Genomic DNA, 21,218 nt, shown 5'->3' with positions numbered 1-21,218 from the left:
ACACTTTCTTTAAAAATATTATTTTAAAGAATATTATTTTAATTTTTATGTTTAACATTAACATTTTGATGTCATTTTATTACACTGAAGAAGGAGTAATCTGAAAGCTTTGTGTTTTTCATTAAACTTTTGATGTAACTCTGCCGTTTTGGTTTATTTGAGTCTTTAGAAGAACCTGATTATCAGAGGAAATAGTAAAAAAGTGTACAGGAACATTTCCATCTATAGAAATGAAAATATACCTATCTTCAGGTCTGTGTGCAAGGAGTCCTGGAACAACTGTCTGTTGCGGTCGATGGCCAGCAGTTCTGTTTGTGGAATTTCTCACAAATGTATCAATTTCCGGAAGGTGAACAGATGCAATTTCCATTCATGAGGGTCTATCCTGGCCCTGCTCAGATTGTGTGCAATAATTTTTTGCTCTGACAAAATGTAGGTAGCCTGAAGGGACAGACTGTTGAGTTGCTAGTTCCCAGGCTATCATAACCAGTGTGCAAAGCAGATAGGACCTGGTTCTCCCCTGTTTATGCAACATCACTGTAGTGTTGCCTGTGATTACTAACAGATGGCTTGGAGTCCAAAGATGGTTTAGAGATTTGAGAGCATTTATTACTACCATTATTTCTTTGACGTGCTTTAATTTATATTGCATGTTCCAAAGGCCCTTGAGTTTTACTCCCTCCCTTTGGAAACAGCTCCTCAGGCAAAGTTTGATAAATCTCTAGTTACAGACTGACCAGGCTTTGCAAAGGAAAAGTGAGACCTCAGTTGAGAGAGACTTGGGTCACCCACTAGAATAATTCCTTTTTCACAAACCCCGACATTATCTGAAATGAAAGGGGGTCCTGATGAGTCCAAACAAATTTTACAAACCACAGAATTTTCCTTATTTGAAATTTGGGAAATGAATTAGGAGTAGCCTAGAGGCCATAAAACCTAGAATTCTAAGATATTCCATTGCAGATGCCAGAGTCTGAAGTGTATCTAAAATGCTCCTGGTAACATTTTGTTTTCTGAGGAAAACTATCATTAGGGATGTGTCCATTAGACATCTAGAAGCACTATCCTGTAAGTGGAAATCAGAGAAGATTTCTCTGTTCACCTGAAAACCCAGACTGAGAGGTTTTTTTTTAACCCAAGCCAGAGATTCCTCACAGCTTGAGAGAATCTGCAAAAGCAAGGTGGTTATTTAAATATGGGAAAATGTGAATGGCCTGCAATGGGATATTACTGAAACTAAAACATCTGAAATCTTTGACAACTGGAATGTGAAGATAAGCAACTTTACCTCTGTTTTCTAGTACTTCTGGATTTTAGAGTAAGAGATACATGTAGAGAGCACTTAAAACTTTGGGCTTGTGATGTGAAAGTTTAGATTTCTTTAATAAAAGACTTTCTTTGGTCTAGGGGAGCACGTTCTACAAACCTCTGAGTCAGCATTTCCTCTAGGACTGGAAAGAGCAGGGATGTTTGCTTCGCTGGATAAAGAGGATTCCTTTAAAAAGGAATCCCACTACCAGTTGTAGCTTTTTCGAATGATTCTCAGAACCCAAATGTCTGAAGTTATCTGGCGTCACAAAGGAAAGTGAAAATCTAGACTTTCCAAAAGTTTTAATGATTACCAAGGGGAGGGGCACATGAAAGGGCATGTCATTGTTTTTTAGATTGTCCTTTGTTTTGGAAGGACCTTACTTTGATCTTTGGTTCATAGTTCATACATAAATATTAGGCTAGCAGGCCTTGTGAGGCTTATTAAGCCTAGCCAATTTCCCTTACTGGTTTGAATCAAACCCTATGTCTTGTGTCTGTGAGGTAATCACTTTAACCACTATACCAACCCCTCCTTTACATTTGTTTTTGAATTTGATTGCCTATGCCTTGCTGGGGATGCTGTCATTTTTTTCCTGAAAATGGAAACTGAAATGTAAAAAGTTTCTGTTTTCGCAAAGATGGTTGAAAAATTTAGATAACCCATGAATATTTTTGGTAGATGGACCAAATAAGACCTCTTTATCCAGGGGGCATTCAGGATGTCATCTTCAACATCTGGTAAATTCTGAAAATATAGTTCATCACTCAGCAAGTGGCAGCTGCTGTAGAAACAGGATCAGTCATATCATCATAAGCACATTTTCAAGATTAGTTACCAAAGACACAGATGATACTAATCAATTTAGATGCTTTAGTCTCTGAAGAAGCTGGGGTGGGGTGGGGCATAAACTTACTTTGATGATTTGCTACTCTGAAGTTTAAATTGGAAGACTTTAAACTTTTTTCCCCAGGTTGTCAGAAGAAATTAAGCTATCTGCAATTAAAAGTTTAGCAGAAGCTGATTTTGGCAGAGAAATAACTCCAAGATCTTTCCCAGAGTTAGAAGAAAAGGAATTTGTGGGACTGGGGCACCATATATAATTTAAGACTTTCTATGATGAAAAAGCTGACTGCCAGGTAAATTACTGGCTACAAAGAAAGCATCCTCTTAGACAGCAGCAGAGAAGGAACAGTTGTAGGCTGAGGAAAATCCGTCTGTAACAAATTATAATATCGTTGCTGGGTTTTGCTATTTCTTTGTTCCCTCTGAAATTCTTCATTCTGGCAATAGTATCAGAAAAACACAACTTTTCAGCTCAGGAATCTGAAGAACAACTTTCCTCAAAGACAGATTACCCATTCTATGGAGTGGGAGCTTGAGAAACTAAATCATGTCCGTCTGACTATGAGTCAGAGATAAAAATCCTTTTCCATTTTTAATCCTTAGACATCACATGTAAAGACTAAATGGCTAGGCATTGCTAAATGTCTAAAAGTTGTCTTTAAAATCTGCTTAAAGAGAAGATAAATGTCCACACATGTTTACTTTTATTCTGAGAGACCCACTCCCCACAAGAAAAGAAGAGGCTAGAAAGGTGGTTTCTTTTATAGGAATGAAGCTCCTCATTTCAGCTTAGTGAATGACATCACACAGCCCCTTCCATGAAGCTGGGAAGAGAGGTTCTTCCCTTACCCTACAAGAGGATCTGAACAACTGGATAGGACATGCTTGCCTCCTGACCATTAGTCGCTTCTCAAGAAGTCACACCCATCAATAGCTGAGGCAGCTGGGTTGTTTAAACCAAGACAGAAGCATCCTGGATAACTTTCTCCCCTTGTGGCTTGGAGAAGGAATGATCAAGTTACTGGGACTCAGGTCCATGTTCTGTTACAAAAGGTGTCTCAAGTGGTTAGCTGAATTTTAAAGAGTCCTGTCTTGTCTTCTGACAAGAAAGAAGTTTTGAAGTAAAATTCTGGCAACCATAAATGCTAACCCCAATCCCTAACAACACTTTCTGACAGAAAACTTTTCTTCCAAATGATAATTATAAGGGAATCCCAGCAGGGACTATCTGTTGAAATAGGTGTCTGGCAAGTGGGTAGCAGAGGTTAGTCTGTGAAATAACCTGACTGGAAAAATAAGCTTTTGGACAAAACATTTTAATAACCCTCAAACCACAAGTATCTGCCCCTAGTGACTTGTTGTGACAAAGTAAAATGCCCTCACAAAATTTAAATATTTGAAGGGCATTTCCCACAGGGATTCATGTCAGAAAAATGTATTTCAAGTAAAATACTTGGTGACCACTACTAAAAACACCAGTGGAAAACCTGCCTTATCAGTTCTGGTGAAGCGCTAGTCAACCAATCACCCAAAGTATGATCGGAAGAATGGACTTTAGTAAGAAAGGTCTGAAGCTTTGGCACCCTAGCAACTGACTTCATATTCCTCTCATCAAGCTGTACAGTGGCTAAGGCATGTGAAAGTCCACTAAAACCTTGAAAGCTGGCTGGCGGGTTCACTCCTTGACAGGATATTTCCCATATAGCTTGGGTTACTGCAACAGCAATCTAATGAATATATTGAATGTTTCAAATTAAGCATTAAACATTCCTTACACATGGTGCTGTGGCTTATAATGTCCTTCATGGTTACTTTTTCCCATCAGATATTGCCTTGTGTTTAACTCTGGCCTCAGTAAAATGATGTAGCACTTGGGAAGAAACATGAATGCTTGCAAGCCAGTGCTTGAAGAAAAAATAGCAAATGATTCTACAGCAACAGTGTACTTCCCTTTTGTGCTCAAGTAAGCTGGAATGAAAGATAGCCAAACACTTACAAAAATTAGCATGCTGAAAGTTATAAGTTTTGCTTCATTAAAGTTGTCAGGGAGGTTTCTTGACAGATATGCCACTAGAAAACTTACAGAAGCTAACATTCCTAAGTAGGCCAACATAAGCCAGAAAGCAGTGGTTGATCCTTCATTACATTCAAGAATTATCTTCTCAGATTTCATGCTCTTATTTTCCTGATAAAATGGAGGAGAAATGATTAGCCAAAGGGTGCACATAAATACTTGCACTAATGTGCAAAAAAACACTATAGAGTAGGGTAATCTTGGTCCCAACCATTTTTTTAAACTGCTTTGAGGCTTTGAAGCTCTAAAAGCTACTACTACCATGATTGTTTTTGCCAGCACACAGGAGACACAGACAGCAAAAATGATACCAAAGAAGCTTTGGCGTAACATGCAGACCAGTGTATTAGGCTGGCCAATAAACAGCAGAGTGGTCAAAAAACACAAAATTAAGCAAAGTAGGAGAGGATAGCTCAGTTTGCCATTGTTTGCTTTAACCAGTGCTGTGTTATGGTGCTTCAAAAAGATGAGTAGAACTGACAATGGTGACAGTGCACTTGAAAGTGATACTGCTGCCAGAGAAACTCCTAACGGATCCTCATAGGATATGTACTCCAACAGCTTGGGAATGCACCTGTCCTGTTCTCTGTTTGGCCATGTCTCCTCTGAGCATATTATGCATTCAGTAGAATCTAAAAGAGGAAAAAAAAGTTTGTTTAATGGACATTTACTATATCTGAGAATTGTCTCTTTGATCTTTACAAACCATAGTACTTAAGACACTGTACAGTCATTTAATGTAAACATTCAAATCTGCAGATAACCTGTAATACCTAGATGCAGGTATAGCCTGAATAATTTATTTATCAGGTTTATACCATGTCCATGGTCTGCTTACAGGGATGTACAGCATTTTTTGTTAGAATAGATCAAACATTTATTTAACAGTAATGGATCAGACTACGTTTGGAAAGTGCCTAGACTGGCATGTATTGGACAGGTTTCTAAAACAGATCATTTTGACTTGTCAGGGGGAGAGTCATTTTGAAGATAAGGAATGTAATATGGACACTTACTTGATATACACCCCTCTATTTTACTTTGATAGTTGCTAATTGAACTACTGTAGGTTAGTGTATATTGCAAGTAAGCTAATTTCTATCTGTAAAGTCAATGGATATAAGAGATTTTAAAAATCATCTAAATTTTGTTTTTGTTATATACTTTGGAAAGGTATTGTACAAGCTTAAAGGAGTTCCTTTCTGGGGATATAGGGGACATTACTTCACTACATAGGGTGGATGTCATTGCCTAATGTTTTTAAATTGTGTAGCCCATTGTTTTGCATAATATCAGCCAATTAATTTTCGACCTTCACAGTTTTAGCTGTTTCCACATTGATCTCTATTTTACCTTGCATGTGTGACTGATGCTATGGTATATGGCAGAAAACTTGAGGTTAAACAAAGGATTAGAGGGTGACATCAAGTAAACTTAGTCAAATGCAAATAAGTGGCAGAAAATAGTATCCTCTACATTGTGCTGAACTACTGTCAACTGCTGTTCATTTTAATAACATTTTGTCTAGAAATGTTATAATCATGGTACTAGAATATGTTTGTTTAATTTGGAGGAGGTTAGTACCTCTCAACTGTACAGATTTTCACAGAATGTCCAGATTTTTGGCTTATATTTTTGTCCTGTTCCTCTTTTTTCCTGGCAAATCACTGGAATGATCTCAGGATTGAAGTCACTAAATAATGATATACATTTGAGTTTCAGACTTCAAATCTTTCAGAAAATGTGTATTAAAACACATCCTATTACTCTAGCAACTTTTTAAATTTATAAGAGCAATATTTAAAATATGTCCCTATTTGTATCCCCATTTATTCAAGCTTTGTCCAGATTTTTTGCATTAACAGGTTGAGAGGTACGATAATTATATCCCTGCAGTGATTTACATGTGCATAGAATTTGGTGGAAAATGATTCAGCATTCTGACTGGTCAACAGGCTGGAAGGGAATGCTTAATTTAGCTGGTTCTCTCAATTTTAATAGATTAGGTTTACCATAATCGCTAAATACAGACTGACTGGAGGGAGTTTTTGAATTGAGTCAAACTGTGAATGATTGATTTATGATACAGTTTGACTAGGGAGGAGGTTACAACTAGCAGTGAAAAGAGATGTCTGATTTTGAGAAAAAATTCAGGTTTTTGTCTCCCCTGTTTGGTGTAAGAAATAAGTGGTGCAGTGAGTTTGTATTTATGAAGCCCAGAAATTTCTGGGCATGTGTTGGATGTATACATTTCCCAGCTGATGGAAGGGCAGTTTAATTCCCCTAGGACAATGGTGTTTGGCTGAACGCTTAGGGATTCCACTCTAGTCAGTCAGGAGGTATAGGTCAAGGGGGACATTTAAGGGGTCCTACAGTTAATTGGGATGTGATATGGGGTTTTGTTTATGTTTAGTTAGACACAAGAGATCCAGGTCATTATCCTGTTGTAGTCAAAGTGAAATGTGTTATGAACATAACCGCTGGCACCTTTAGTGCCTTTCATCTAGTACAGTACATCTGAATGCATTGTAGGTGTTGAAGCCTCGCACTGAAGGGGGGGGGTCTCAGTCTTGAACCAAGTCTCAGTAACAATGCATATATTGATGCATTAGCAGTTAAGGAATGCCTGTCAGAAGTGTAGTTTTTAAGGCACCTATCATTGAAAAGCAGTACCATAATGTAATCTGGACTCTGTTTTTTTTTTTTTTTTTTTTTTTTTTTTTATGCTGGAAGATTTTAAAGACTAACTTTGCATAAAAATGTACTATGGGGGTAGATAAGGTTATTTGTGTTTATTAACTAGGGTAGTAGACCGATCCATATGAACAGACTGGAATAATAATCTCAAAGAAAGATACCAGGAAGGAGCATGCATTTGCATTCTTGTATCAGTGCTGTTAGAAACCTGCTTCATTTCTTGCCATCTAGACCTGCAAGGCCTTTTTGAAACCATCCCCACTCTGGGAATCCCTGTCACCCAATGGTTGCTAAAATGGGCTTACTGATAGACCACACTGTAAAGTAGCCGACTCAAACCAGCTCCAGACAAGAGTGAAAATCCCAATCCCTCAGAGCTACATGCTCAGGGGATCTAAAGGGATCTAAACAATAAACAAACAATAAACAAAACATGCAGTTCCTGCTGAAGAGACTCCCCAGACTCTGGAATAGATTGCCATTGCCATGTCAAGCAGTGTGCCTCTTTGAACCCTTACATAGTGTATGGTATTTGCCTGCTCATCATCTGGGTTTTCCCTGGGGTCTCTGGTTTCCTCCCCTGTTCCAGAAACATACTGGTATGTTGCATGCAATTCTAAATTGTCTTATGCATTTGCCTGTCTACAAAAGACTGGCTTCCATTTCAGAACTGGATCCTGACTTGTTGGGATACATCCTAGCCTCATTGACCCTTTACTGCATAAAGCAGGTATACAAAATATGTGTAATATGAATGCATCCCTTTGAGATTGGGGTTCTAGTGTCTTGTCATATAAAATAATTTAACTGTTTCACACAGGGCAAAACTATAGCCTAAGTGCTTGTGATTCCTCTTACCAGCTGATTACATAACATGCACCATTAAATACTGACCTAGTCCATATCAGGAAAAATACAGTTTTTACAAAACACTGTCATGCACAGGCATATGTTGTAAGCATTTTGAAAAAAAAAAACTTTTTTATAACAGGTGAAACAAAGAGACTTTTACTAAGAACAGTGTAGTTCAACTCCACTGTTCCTTGAGCGGTGGATGCTACAATTGTAAAGCTGAGAAAGAGCACTTTGAAGTAGGTACACAAGAAAGGGCAATGTCTCCAGTTTTTTGTACTCATTTTTAAGAGACATTATGGTACCCGAAATAGAGCAGGATTAGTTCCTGCCTAGCTGTTAATTTTACAGAATTCCACCAATCAGTATAAACACTTCAGCAACATATCAGATACATGTGTTTGCTTTATCAAATACGCTTGCATGATAAAACCCAATTGGACACTGTGTTCCAAAGAGTCAATTAATAAACAGGTAGAGCTTGGTAAAGAAAGCACCTATTTATATTACTAAAGCTATAGTTGATCCAAAACCTTCATTTTCACTCACTGCAGTTTTTTGTGTTGCTAATCAAAACTTGCACATTATTTTCCTTGCCTTACTGGAATGCCTCATTGACAAACTTTCAATTTTGGTAAGCTCAATGCACAATTCCACAGCTGCTAAGTCAGTGAGAAATACAGGAAGCAACACACCACAAATTTTCATCCATAACTTCCTAATAAACTCCAAAAATAAGCTTTAATAAAAATCAGTGCAACCACAATCAACAAAAAATAAACCCAGAAAAAGCTAGCAAGAAATAAAACATGCACTCTTTCCAGTTACTAGTTCTTCTGTTGTCTTTTGCATTAGAGACTATTACTGAGACATGTATGTATGTAAGCAGAGTTTTAGAGATTATACTCTTAATAGTTATTTAATTCTTCTACTCAAAATCAAACAAGGTACACTTTCTTCAGCAGCTGAACCAACACATAGTAACCCTTTCATGTTTCTAAAAACTAAATTCGTATTCTTAATGCAGCTCAACAAATTTGTAAAAAACAACATTACAAAACTGGATGCAGATGCAGGCAGTAGCAGCTTGTTGTTTTGGTCCATATTAATCAACTTTTCAGTTTTCATATGACTGTCTACTATTATAAAAGAGAGTTTAACCAGCTTTTTACTTTATACTTCTGCAATATGAACATTAAAAAAATGCTGCTAGTTGCATCTTGCATGCTTGTATGCTTGTGTTTTATCTGTTTTTGTTTAATATGAAAGACTATTCTGTCACCAGGACAATAATCTGTCATAGCAACTATTTGCTATCAAATAATTATGAACATTTTTATGTTGCAACAACAAGCACTGAAGCATTACTTTGCAATAATGTCAATCCTGAAGGGCATTAAGGAAGACAGGCAGTCCCTCTGTCCCAGGAAAGTATGTTCACAGTTCTCGGGCATTGCAACACTTGAGTGGTTTCATTTCCCTCTGATACCACTTGGCAATTTATTTCCAAGTAACGCTGTAATTGTGCATTATTATTAGCATAAGTCCTTGGTGAAGTAACAAACATCTAGAACAAGTAAACATTTTAGTTATTGAGTTGAAGTCCAAATTGCATTATATTTGCTAAGCTCAAAAATACTTACCAGTGATATTAGAAATGGATCCTTCAGAACAAATAATACAATCAAAGCAGCAGAGTGGCTGTCCAGGTTTCATGGCTTCCCTGTAACCTAGGAGGCAGCTATCACTGCATCGTGACTGTGGAACCTGGAATAAATATGTATACAGATTTATACAGATTTAACAGGATCTAATGAAAGGGATCCTCATTTCTGTTTCTAAAACTGCTGATTTTTGTCATCACAGTTTATTGCAATTGTTTTATGTAAGTTCACTTTATATATTCATATTAGTAAATAGATTTTGCAGTGTACATCAGTGCATTAATTCTGTAATAGCTGTTCAAATTTACATTACTTTTGCTTAATGGCAGAAAATGATAAAGTCTGTATAGCCTGCCTGCTTTAACCACTTAAACATTCCATTGCCCTCCAGCCTTGCCTTCCCCTTTACCATATTCCCACCTGACTCATGTTATCTTGATTACTCAGATGAGAGGTGGGAAATTAATCTATTCCTTGGGTCCAAAGACCTGTCTGTGAAAAAGTTTTTGTGGAGACCCAGGGAGTAATCGATGAGAACAATGTTGCCTGTTCAGCTATCCTCAAAGGTAGCATCTGCTTTAAAATTTTAAATTTAAAAAATAATAGAAAATTGTTTTGTCAATGATGAAATGAGAACATCACATAAGAATACATTGATTTCATTGAGATATATTTGAGTATCCTACCATTGTTTCCTATGGTTCTATGACTTGAGTAATTCACTCTGAGGATAATATCGGCCTTTGTCATGTGAATGCATACTTAACTCTTCATTGGTACCTGGAAGGAGCTAAAGCTTTGGTGTGCTGGCTGAATGCGTGGCTGTCCTCAACAGGATATCCCATTTGTTAAGATAATTGCAGCAATGAGAACTATGACACCTACCGCTTTGGTCAGATTTTGCACAACTGTACTTTCCATTGCATTTCTCACCTTTTGATCCACCCATTGTCCTGCTCAGCTGTAATTATTTATAAATTAAATCATTATGACTACCCTTTTTTAGCTTTTCCCTTGACATGTTCATTTTCCCAATAACATGTAATGCATTTAGATGCCAATGAAATGAAAAGTTTTATGTAAATATGAAAAATATTGCACTCATTTATGTCAGTCTCTGCTCCCTAAGCCTCCACAAACATGGGCGCTGCTAAACTAGACTGTTCCAATTAACAAATGCTAATTAATCCAGATTATTTCATTACCCCTTCTTCGGGCTAGGGACTAGGACCAACCCCTGTGACACTTCTGCTTGACTGCTTGTGGTAATTCTATCAACTCTTCCAGTGTAGACGCCGAGTGTTGTAGTAGCCTTCATTTTTTGTAATCTTTCTGTCCATTCCCATCCTTTGTTGAACTTCATTATGCCTTTCTCCCTTTGTAACTATGAAATGATTTAGCTTCCATTTTGACTGAACTTTTATTTTCATCCTTGACATTTGCTTTCCTGCCCTCTTTAATCATGCCTTATTTGGGAGTGTTGAAGGTTCTATATTCCTATATTGTTAAAGCACAACTTTCATGTAAATTACAATGACTGATGTAGTGCTGTACCAGGAAAAAGCAGTGCTCCAGTTTGACTGGTTCATTAACAGTGTGACTCTAAACCAGTGATTTCCTTAAATATGTCCTTGGCAGTACTGTCCAATCATAAATGCCAATGTGGTTCTCATACTACTACATCAAGTTAAGTCATTCACAACATGCTATCTGAAGAAACTAGTCATCCTGTTAATGTATTTTTCTCCTTCTTGGATATGAAGCATTTAAATTAGTCACTAGGGATACTAGTTCCCTTGCTAGACACAAGAATTACAACAGTTTGGATGTGCACCATGACAAGCAGATTCTAAAATCAGTCTAAAGTACAGAGTGTTATACTAGGCCTTTAACTGTGTGTAGAAATCTGTAATGGCACAAGCCCTGGCAAGCACTGATGAATGATGCTCTATATGGTGTCTCTCTAAAGATAGTCTGCTATTTAAAAATGTTCTGTACTTCTATATCATTCCTATTCAGAGATTGGCGATGAAATCCAACTTGATTCACTTCCCAGTTCTCCAATGATTCTGAGGATTCCTTCCTTTCTGTTTCTGCTTTGGTACCCGTTAACCAGTCTTAACCTTCCCGTATATCACTAGTTTAGCTTTCTAACAACATAATACCAAATTAGAAGGTGTCTTTTTTTTTTGGGATGAGGACACCCTGTTAAACCGTCATCTATGGAGGTCCCAGCATTTTTCTTCACTAATGGATCCTTGTAAGTGAAACTGGTGTACTAAGTTTTGAGGGAGGTACCACTGCAAATATATACCTGTACTGCGCCATTTTCTTTCTTCAGATTTTACTGTAGCCAAACTGATGCTCGTCTCTAGGAACACCTGGCAAAACTGCAACAAAGTTATCTGGTATCTTGTATAGTTCCTCTCTCCAAGATGAGGACCAAAAAAGTCTCTCGGTTAACAACAAAAAGGAAAGCTTTACAACTCTGAAACTTTAGCTAAAATACCACATACATGAAGCACTAGAGTACTTCAGCCATGACTACAAATGCATAATATCAGCATTTAGAAACAGTTCCTGGTCATACCCCTGAACAACAGCTTCTGTCAGGAGCACTCACCCTAGCAATGGCTCTGACACTCGGAGCAATGGCTGAAACATTCATGATTCTTGGGAAGGATGGCCCTCAAATGCTGTGCATCTCTGTCAAAGGACAAGCTGCCTGTTCAGCCCAGAGACCTGCCTCTCCATGTGGTAACAAGGTAACTACTTTCACTACACTACTCAGTTAATTTGTTTGTTGCCATGTTAATAACTTTTTCTTGTTTAATATTTTTTTTTTTCAGTTTTAAACTCACTTGAATTTACCTGAGTAAAATTTGTATTATTCCCCATCCAACAACATCACTCAGAAATTTACCTGTAATCATTTAAACCACCCAGTTCTTAATGATACCTTTACAGCTCCTTTCTGGTTCTGATCTGTGAAATATACCATCTTGCTGCAAAAAATGTCTGTCATGGGGTGACTCACAATCTAGAGATAGCATGCCAATGCTAGAGTTCAGCCACTGATTTCATTAGCACTAATGTTTAGCATGAATAATCTTTATTCCAACATTTAACAGCAAATATATCCCAGATGTGCAAACACTTGGCCGATTTCCTTCTGATGGCATCTCCCCCTCTGTGCGCCAGTTCGCCCATTTCCGTGCCATGGAGCACTGTTATCTCGGCTAGGATCCGAATTACCTAAACTGAATTAGCAGATTGGGAACTGTAGGAGAAGGGTTTGGGAAAGGGTGTAAATTATCAACTTAAATCAGATCACCTCTCCTGGGTTTGTGAGGCAGTTTGGTCTGGTGTCACAGGATCCCACTGAAGGTGGGAACAGTGTACAGAATATATACTGAGGACATGTGCTTATCTCCGGACAAGTTGCCCTCTTATGAGGTGAAATTCTTAGTTTCCCTAATATGAGTATGATGGGCAATCAGGCCATGTGTACCATCTGTTGTGTAATATTCTAGAATTAAGACTTATCATGTCAAAGCCTTAAACTATAGAAGTAGAAGGTACTTGGGTAGGTAAGGGACCAGTGTGTTAAAACAAAAAAGACAATTAGATACAGTGCTCGTAGAATTACATGATAACTCTGTCTTGACAGGGACAATCAGGTCAGGAGCTCTGCAAAACAATGTCTGTGCTGTAAGTCCTTTACAACCGCTAAAAGGAGTAACTTAGCTAGTTCTTAATAAATATATACAGTATAACACTTAAGCAGTTTACTTGCGTTCAGTATTAGTCTTATTCTACAAAAACTTGGAGGCTATGAACATGAAAGATGAGTGTTTGAAGAGCAGTTCTCAGTGACTTTCCTAGCCTAAACTTTAAGGTATTATCATAATGAATTCTCCAGTGGCATATGCCATAAGTCACTTAATTTATAATATAAAAAAAGCTGAAAATCTTTATTGGTTAAGTTTCATATGACAATTTATTATTGTAAATTGTAAAATGTTTTTCCCCATCAACAAATCCCACTTTGTAACTTGTAATGGGTTACCTTATTGTTTCCAATATAAGATTTCAATGGACTTCATATGCTCATGTTTTAGTCAGTTTTGGTCCAGAGACTTTAGTGTAAATTTTAATATACTTAGCAGATGGTTTCTGCTGTTATCCTTGTCTGTTTGTTCAAGTGATTCACTTTATTTTTCTAGGAAGAAAGGTTGGAAAGGCCCAGCAGTACTGCAACACCATGAATTTGCTGACTGCATCCGCATTAGCTATTTTCCATGTGCTGTATATTATATATTCATTACAACATAATTGTGTTTGACAGAATTTTATCGACAAATTTATAGTAATAACATCTGCCTATAATGTCTTTTCAGATTAATGAAGTACAAAGCTTATTGGTAGCAGCTTAGCTGACTAAAAAGTTAGGTTTGCTATTAGTAAACTCAACTGCTAAGCTGTAATATGAGAAATTTCCAGTGTACAAAACAATAGTCACCTCTCTGCTTAAATGAAATTAGCATAAACTGAAGATCTTTCCCTAAAATAGTATATTTTAAATAACTTATCAGGTGCAAAAATCACATCCTAGACTCTGCAACCAAATTACAGCTTCAAACTATATCATGTAATACTAGTTTATAATCCAAGCAATCCTTATAACAAACTTTGGAAAGTCAACTTTTCCAGTTCAGAAGTTTGTTGATTACTATAGGAACCATTATGGTCTTCATTCTATCAACATTAGACAAAACATTCTCCCGGATTTACTAAGCCCTTTATAGCATGCAGGATTAGTTTAAGAGCTATTTTTGGCAATATGACTGACGTGCTATCCAGGAACGAGCTCCCGGGAAGTGCACGTGAGCTCTTAGGCTAATCCTGCACGGACCGAGTTCCTGTATGCAAATTACTCTCATTTGCAGGTGAAAACCATGCAAATGAGAGTAATATGCAATCCAGGAAGCTGGCAGCTGTCCGTGCAGGACGAGTGCAGTGTGCAGAAATGTACTCCATTGGTAACCATGTACAGTTCTGAAATGTACAAAACGAAGCTATGACAGCTCCAAATAAAGGCTGCATATCATTGAGGAAGCATGCCAATGTCCAAGTAGAAGGCCATTGGCATTGCAAAATGTAAAAAAAAAAAAAATAAACAACTTTTAATTTTCTTTTCGCCGAGTTTACCTGGTTAAGCACAGGGCAGTGATGTGCAAATGGGATCGGGGGGGAATTAATAAAATAAACCTAAAATAAGCATTGTAACTAAAATTAATATTCTGCCATGCAAGTCAATGGCAGTCAGAAGACTAATGGTTGCTAAGGCGGGAGGCTCAGTGTGGGACATGTAACTATGCATTAGCAGGCAATCCTATGCAAATGAGGGAAGGGTTAGTGAATCCCAGATTTTCCCAGGGTGTGAGGCAGGTCCCAAGAGTGTAAGAGTATAAATAGCTGGGTGCAAGACTAGGATATAGGTGACATCATGGGGGGATGTGTCAGACATACTGTAAGTGGATTGGAGACCTGTGGCTCGGGATTACTCATAGCGTAGCACAGCTAAGCTAAGTGCGTGTCTAAACCTGCCTAGCACTCTTTACAAAGTGTAAGTGGGTGTGCGCGCCACGCACCAGGTTGTACAGAAAGAAAAAGGAAGTTAAACCAGGAAAAAGCAGCTCTGTGCACATTTGAGCACTCCATTTGCGCGGCGTGCACACAGGCCTAAACAGGGAGGCAATGGGAAGGGAAAACAGCAGTAGGAAGGTAATCAAAGAGAACTAGCTGAGCTGCCAGGTGAAATATATCAGAATAAGCTTATCACACAGGAAGCAGACCAGCCCAGCCCAAAACACCACTATAAACCAAGCAAACACCTACCCCCCTGTTTTTTCCACACTCTACACCACCGGTGTATACAAGCGGGGATATTTTAAAACCAAACCTACAAAATGAGAAGGGCTACAGCAGGCAACATAGAACAACATGTGCAAGAGGCCGAGGGTGGTGAGAATGTCAATACTGCAAAACAACCCACAGTGAGGAGACAGAGAAGAGTGTACAGACCCAGGGTAACCTACCATGAGCTACATGAGCTGGAGATAGTGGAGCACTATAGGGTGGACAGAGACCTCCTACAGCAAATCATTGAGCTGTGCAGGCCACACCTGACACACCACACTGGCCGAGGGGAACCCATCCCAGTGGATACCAAAGTATATCTAGACCTAGGTATACTAGCCACAGGTGCCTCCCAAACTACAACTGGGGATAACATGGGGATCTCACAGGCTTCAGCATCCAGAGTATTCCACCAGTTCCTGGATGCCATGTCAGGATATGCCAATGAGCACATATATTTCCTCAACACACATGAGGTGTTGACCTACAATATGCGTCTTTTCCACCAAATAGCTAACTATCTTGGGGTAGTGGGTGCTATAGACTGCACTCACTTACACATCAAAGCACTGCCCGGTGAACAGGGTAGGGCGTACATCAAGCGCAGGGGCATCCCTTCCATCAACTGCCAGGTCGTATGTGATGCCCAGGGTATTATACTGAATGTGTGTGCTGGCTGTCCTGGAAGCTATGACGATTCACACATATGGCAACTGACACAGCTGTACCACAGATTTGCCGATGTGGACATCCCCTATGGTCACCTAGTGGGGGATGCTGGGTACCCACTGGAGCCATGGCTGATGACACCCATCAGAAATGCACACACACCTGAAAAACAATGCCATAATGATGCACACGCACAGGCCAGACATACAATAGGGCATGTGTTTGGGATGCTCAGGTCATGGTTCTGGTGTCTGGACACATCCGGTGGAGCCCTGCAGTATTCACCAGTTACATGTACCCACATAGTAATGGTATGTACTATGTTACACAATATGATCATGCGGAAACAGCTGCAACATGAACAGCATGGGGCAGGGCCAAACAGCCCCCCACCAATGCCAAGGCCTGTACAGGTACAGAGTGAGTCAGAGGAGGAACAACCTGAGCCTGCCCCAGTAGGCAGAAGGAGGTGTGCCCAGTATGCCTTGGCCTTGGCAAAGAGGCAACGCATAGCATATGCACTGACACAGTAGGGCCCCAGGGAATGACACCTCTCTCTGACTCGCATAGACAGTAAAAGGGATGCCAAACATGACACTACCTGTGCCTAACCATGTATAGGGAGTGTACTATGTGCATCCGACATAGGAAGTCCTCCAGCACCATCTTCAAGTCTGGCACACCCACAAGGTAAGTCATTCAACCTACCAATTGTCAAATGGAGTAGAATGTATTTTTACCTGTAGCTATGGTATGGATGTGAACATGCAAGGAAATTATGTGGCTGTATGTCAAGGCAGCAGAGAGTAGACACCCATAGTGGCAGCATGAGATCTGTAACATATACTGGAGTTACAATAGTAGCCAGTACTACACAGGATAACAAAACCCACTGCACAAAATGGTCTGAGCGACAGGGGTGTCCATAACAACCACACATACCAGTCAGGAAGGATCACATTCCCAGCAACAATCTCAGCCAGCAGGACAGGTGAAGACAAACACAAACAAATGCTGTACTATGGCTTCCAAATGTGCCCTATGGTTAACCCCTCCCCCAGGGCTACACAGACAGATTGCAGCAGGCCAGGCAGTTGGATGTAAGTTGTGAAGGCTAGGAAGTCAGACATTAATATGTAGGTAAATGAAGCTACGATCTGTACTACACTGGTAGGCCCTAGCCAGCAGGATAGTTAAGACTACAGACTGAAATGGAGTACCTGACTTACCAGTACAGTCTTAGCAAATGTGTACAAGTGTCAGGTGCGCCCCTCCCCCATCCAACGTACACATAGAGCAAGAGTCAGGTGTGTCTCCCCAGTCCTGTGTAGAACAATATAAACAGTCAGGTGCCCCCCCCCCCGCTATGCAGAAATGTAGCAACAGTCAATGGCAAATGACGATACAGCATGCTACCTGGTGGTCCACACAACAAAACACATACTTGCACCATAACACATACTTACAGGAACCAAGGCAATGTCAGTCATCAACATACATACACATCATAACAGCAATGCTCACACACTTAAACACATACAGGCATGAAGGCCATCACATAAACACATGAAATACATGTCTCATGAATGCAGTGCAGTGTGTGACCATCTGCGTCAGTATGCACCACTCCTGACGTCCATTAGGCACCATAAACACACTGCAGTATAGAACACAATATAATAAAGCCACAGGCACACAGGCATAGATGTGTGGAAGAGGGTGACTGTGACAAGGAGCCATGCGTGAGCTGTCCCAACTGGCACACGGGCTGTGACAGCCTGTTTTGTGGGGGCTCCAGGGGTGCGGGTGCGGCCACCACCCACTGCGGATACTGTCATGATATGTGTCTATGTGACAGACTGTGGTGTGCGCAAGCAACAAGCAACTAGAAGGAAGCTGGCAGCCAGCAGCTGCTCGCTCCTGTGACATATGACCCCATGTGTGGCATGCCAGGCATGCCATGAATGGGCAATGATGTATGGCCCATGCACCCCCCTCCCTCCCACGTATGACAAGTGTAACAAGCCTGCTGGGAGTCACAATGTGTGACAGGGTACTTTGGGAGTGCTATAGCAATGCAAATGCCATGTTGTGCATGTTGCTGCACTACTGCTGCTGTTGAGAGTAGTTAGTTAGTACCAACCCAAGACAGACCTGTCAATTGTGTGGTGTTGTGTGTGTGTGTGTTCTTTGCCTCCTCCTGACTGTGAGTGAAATGCTGCTTAGGCTACTACTCACCTGTGCAATACATATATTCCACTTTGGCATGGCTGTGTGGAAGGTGTGCACATCCTAGGCACCATCCAAGTCATGGACTAAGGAACACATACATGGCAAGTGATGCACAGCATTGGCCACACACAATAGTCCCCCAGGTGCCTGGAAGATGGATGCAATACCCACCTGTGCAGGCAAATGCAGAAGCTACAGGTCTGTGCCACAATGCAGACCATAGTCATGTGGTCTGATGCCAAGGTATACCCATCGTCTACCCTTGTAAGCCTGCTGGCACTGTTGGCCACCACACACCCGTGAAGACATGCACCCATGCATGCCCGAACTGAACCCTGTGTGTTCGTGTGTGTGTTGTATGGTGCATATGTCCACATCCACACTAACTACACCCCCCAGGGCACAGTGAAGCATGCCGCCTTATGTCTGACACCCCCTCATACTCACTGCCCATACGACCTCTGTATCACCCGTGTGGTACATGTGTTCCCTGCACATTGATGTGTTGTGGCAATCCCACTAGTGACAGGTTGTACTCCTGGCCCTGCCAAGTGTGTTAATGTGTGTGCGTCCCTGTGTGAGTGTGCCTGTGCTGATGCTGGCACCTGTTCATGCAGACAGGCACATGTACATCACCTACTCTACTGTATCCCTGTTGCAGATGTCACTCACCATCACATATATGTTCTGAGTGCTCCCCACCAGATAACCCATGTGGCGCATCCGATAACACCATCGGACTGTGATAGCACTACATAGCTGTCGGGTGTTTGATACCCTGTGCTGGTAGGTGTGTGACACAAACATGCATCAGTTTTACCCTCCCACCCCTCCCTGACATGTATTCACCTCTGTCTGCCTCCCCTACTCTTTCTCTGGCAGATGTGGAGGCCCACACCTTCATTGCTTAGGCAGCAGTATGTGTATTTAATGTGATGCTCATGAACAGCTGATGGCCTCTGCATGAATTGCAGGCCTTCCCTAGCTGATTGCATGTGGAACAGGTGTGCTAACATTCCCATAGCCAATTGCATGTAAACACACTCCACTACATGGGAACATCCTGGTAGTGTTGGCCCTTGTCTGTCACTATGAGCAGGAACTAGAACTGTCATTTGGCAAACAGCATTTCAGATGGGTTGTGGATTTACCTCTAACAACAAACACTGTGGGAAGAGGGCAACAAACAGGAGGGGGATGTGCCTGATCTGACTATGAACTGTAAGTGCTGCTATACTGCATATGGAGTAATGTTGGATTAACAGTGTTTGTTTGGATATGCCTGTCGTACATGTCGCAATACCTGCCATGTCAGTTCCATGTATATCAGGAATTCCCATCTGCAGGCTCATCTGCAGACTTGGCAGTGCTGTGCCTTTGATGTCATGTGTTATCCACGATGCATCTATCCGTGGAATGCAGAAGGTACTTTGAGGACTGCAGTCTGTTGATTGTGAAGGCCATGACAGTTACTGACTACTTATCCCTCATTGGACATATGTTGCAACAAACCCCGTTACAATGGTAGATTAATGAGGGTATCAGGTATCACAGCAACATGTCTATACTGGCCCCGTGTATGTGCTGTCAGCCACACCTCTGTCAACCTTTGTACATATGTCATGCATGAAGTGGTGTATATGTGCTGTACACCGTAAATAGTGTCAACATATCTGTTAACATGCCAGTGATATATCAGAGTGCTACACGTCATGTACAGTAGGGGTTACACTTAATGCCATACCCTGGAAGTCCTGTGGATGTTTGTACAGTACTGAGGTCTCTGTGGTGATGGTGAATGTCGGCAGTGTGTGCATTGTTAATATGTACTATGGCCTGTGTACAGACTGTGGTATATGTCATTGTTCTAGCTCCCCTTCTATCTGTTGTTACATGCTGCCCCATTGTATGTTACCATATTACCTTACATGTGTGTAGGGCCATACACACACATGTCCCATACTGCAGACATCCATCAGACCGGACTGTGTAGCTGCCCGGTATATGTAGGGTCATTCTGTGAGTGGCACATATGACGATGGTGTAGGACAGATAGTCCATATACTGTAATATTGTGCTAACGTACCATATGTGGCTGTGGCTGTGTTCACATTGGTTGTGCTTATGCACTGTCACACAGGTGTATCCTACCCTGTGCTGTGACATGGCTGTCGAGCCTGCTATATATGCAGGTACTGTACCATGATAACCTTAGGATGTCTGTCAGTAGTCAATGGCAAACATGTTATGAGCAGATGTCACCTTCCACACACACTGTGCCTGTGACAACAATCCCAATGACAGTAGCAAATGTCTATTAATATGCCAACTATACATACTAGACATCCCCTTGCACTCCTACATTGGCACTATAGGGGCTGGGGTAGGGCTACACTCCATGTCCGGGACATAGACGATATGGACATGTACATATCCAGATAGCCATATATATATATATATATATATATATATATATATATATATATATATATATATATATATATATATATTGTCATGGCAACCACCCACTATGAATCCCTACATCATATGGACGTATTCCCCCGTACATTCCCTGTGTGATGGCCATCCTTCCTGTGTGTGGTCATCAATGTTACAGATAGCAATACTGCTTACAAGAGAACTTGCACACTCAGGGCAGCCACATATATGTAGGAGGATCAGGACATACAGACAGACTGTGAGTAGAGCGGTGTAATGCTTTGCATAGTACTGGTGTTACAGGGTGTGTGTGTGTATGTACATACTAGTTTACCTTGGACTGCAGTCTGTCTGCATAGCTCCCTACTGTGGGCCTGTCCTCTAGCTGGACAGAGGTGTGCCTATCATGTGTTGTCTGTCCACCACACAGGTCCTGTGTCGGATATTACTCTGGCAGTGTGTGTGTTGCACGCTAGCAGTACATGTCTATATCCATTTGTGCACCTGATGTTGT

General features: G+C 40.6%; 1 protein-coding gene across 1 annotated transcript in view; it reads right to left on the bottom strand.

The window, feature by feature from the left end:
- Positions 1 to 3,926: 3,926 nt before the first annotated feature.
- The window catches only part of LOC122800436 (vomeronasal type-2 receptor 26-like), a 95,766-nt gene continuing 78,474 nt past the window's right edge, over positions 3,927 to 21,218 (bottom strand). Inside the window, exons 3-4 of the mRNA XM_044069881.1 lie at positions 9,422 to 9,545; positions 3,927 to 4,861 (exon numbers count right to left, since the gene is read on the bottom strand). Of these exons, the coding sequence (XP_043925816.1) occupies positions 3,927 to 4,861; positions 9,422 to 9,545 (1,059 nt within the window). The remainder of the gene's footprint in view (positions 4,862 to 9,421; positions 9,546 to 21,218) is intronic.

Source organism: Protopterus annectens, chromosome 4.part0 (genome assembly GCF_019279795.1).
Source record: "Protopterus annectens isolate FY-2018-M chromosome 4.part0, PAN1.0, whole genome shotgun sequence".
NCBI classification, from domain to species: Eukaryota; Metazoa; Chordata; order Ceratodontiformes; family Protopteridae; genus Protopterus; species Protopterus annectens.
This window is presented reverse-complemented; position numbering and strand designations above follow the sequence as displayed.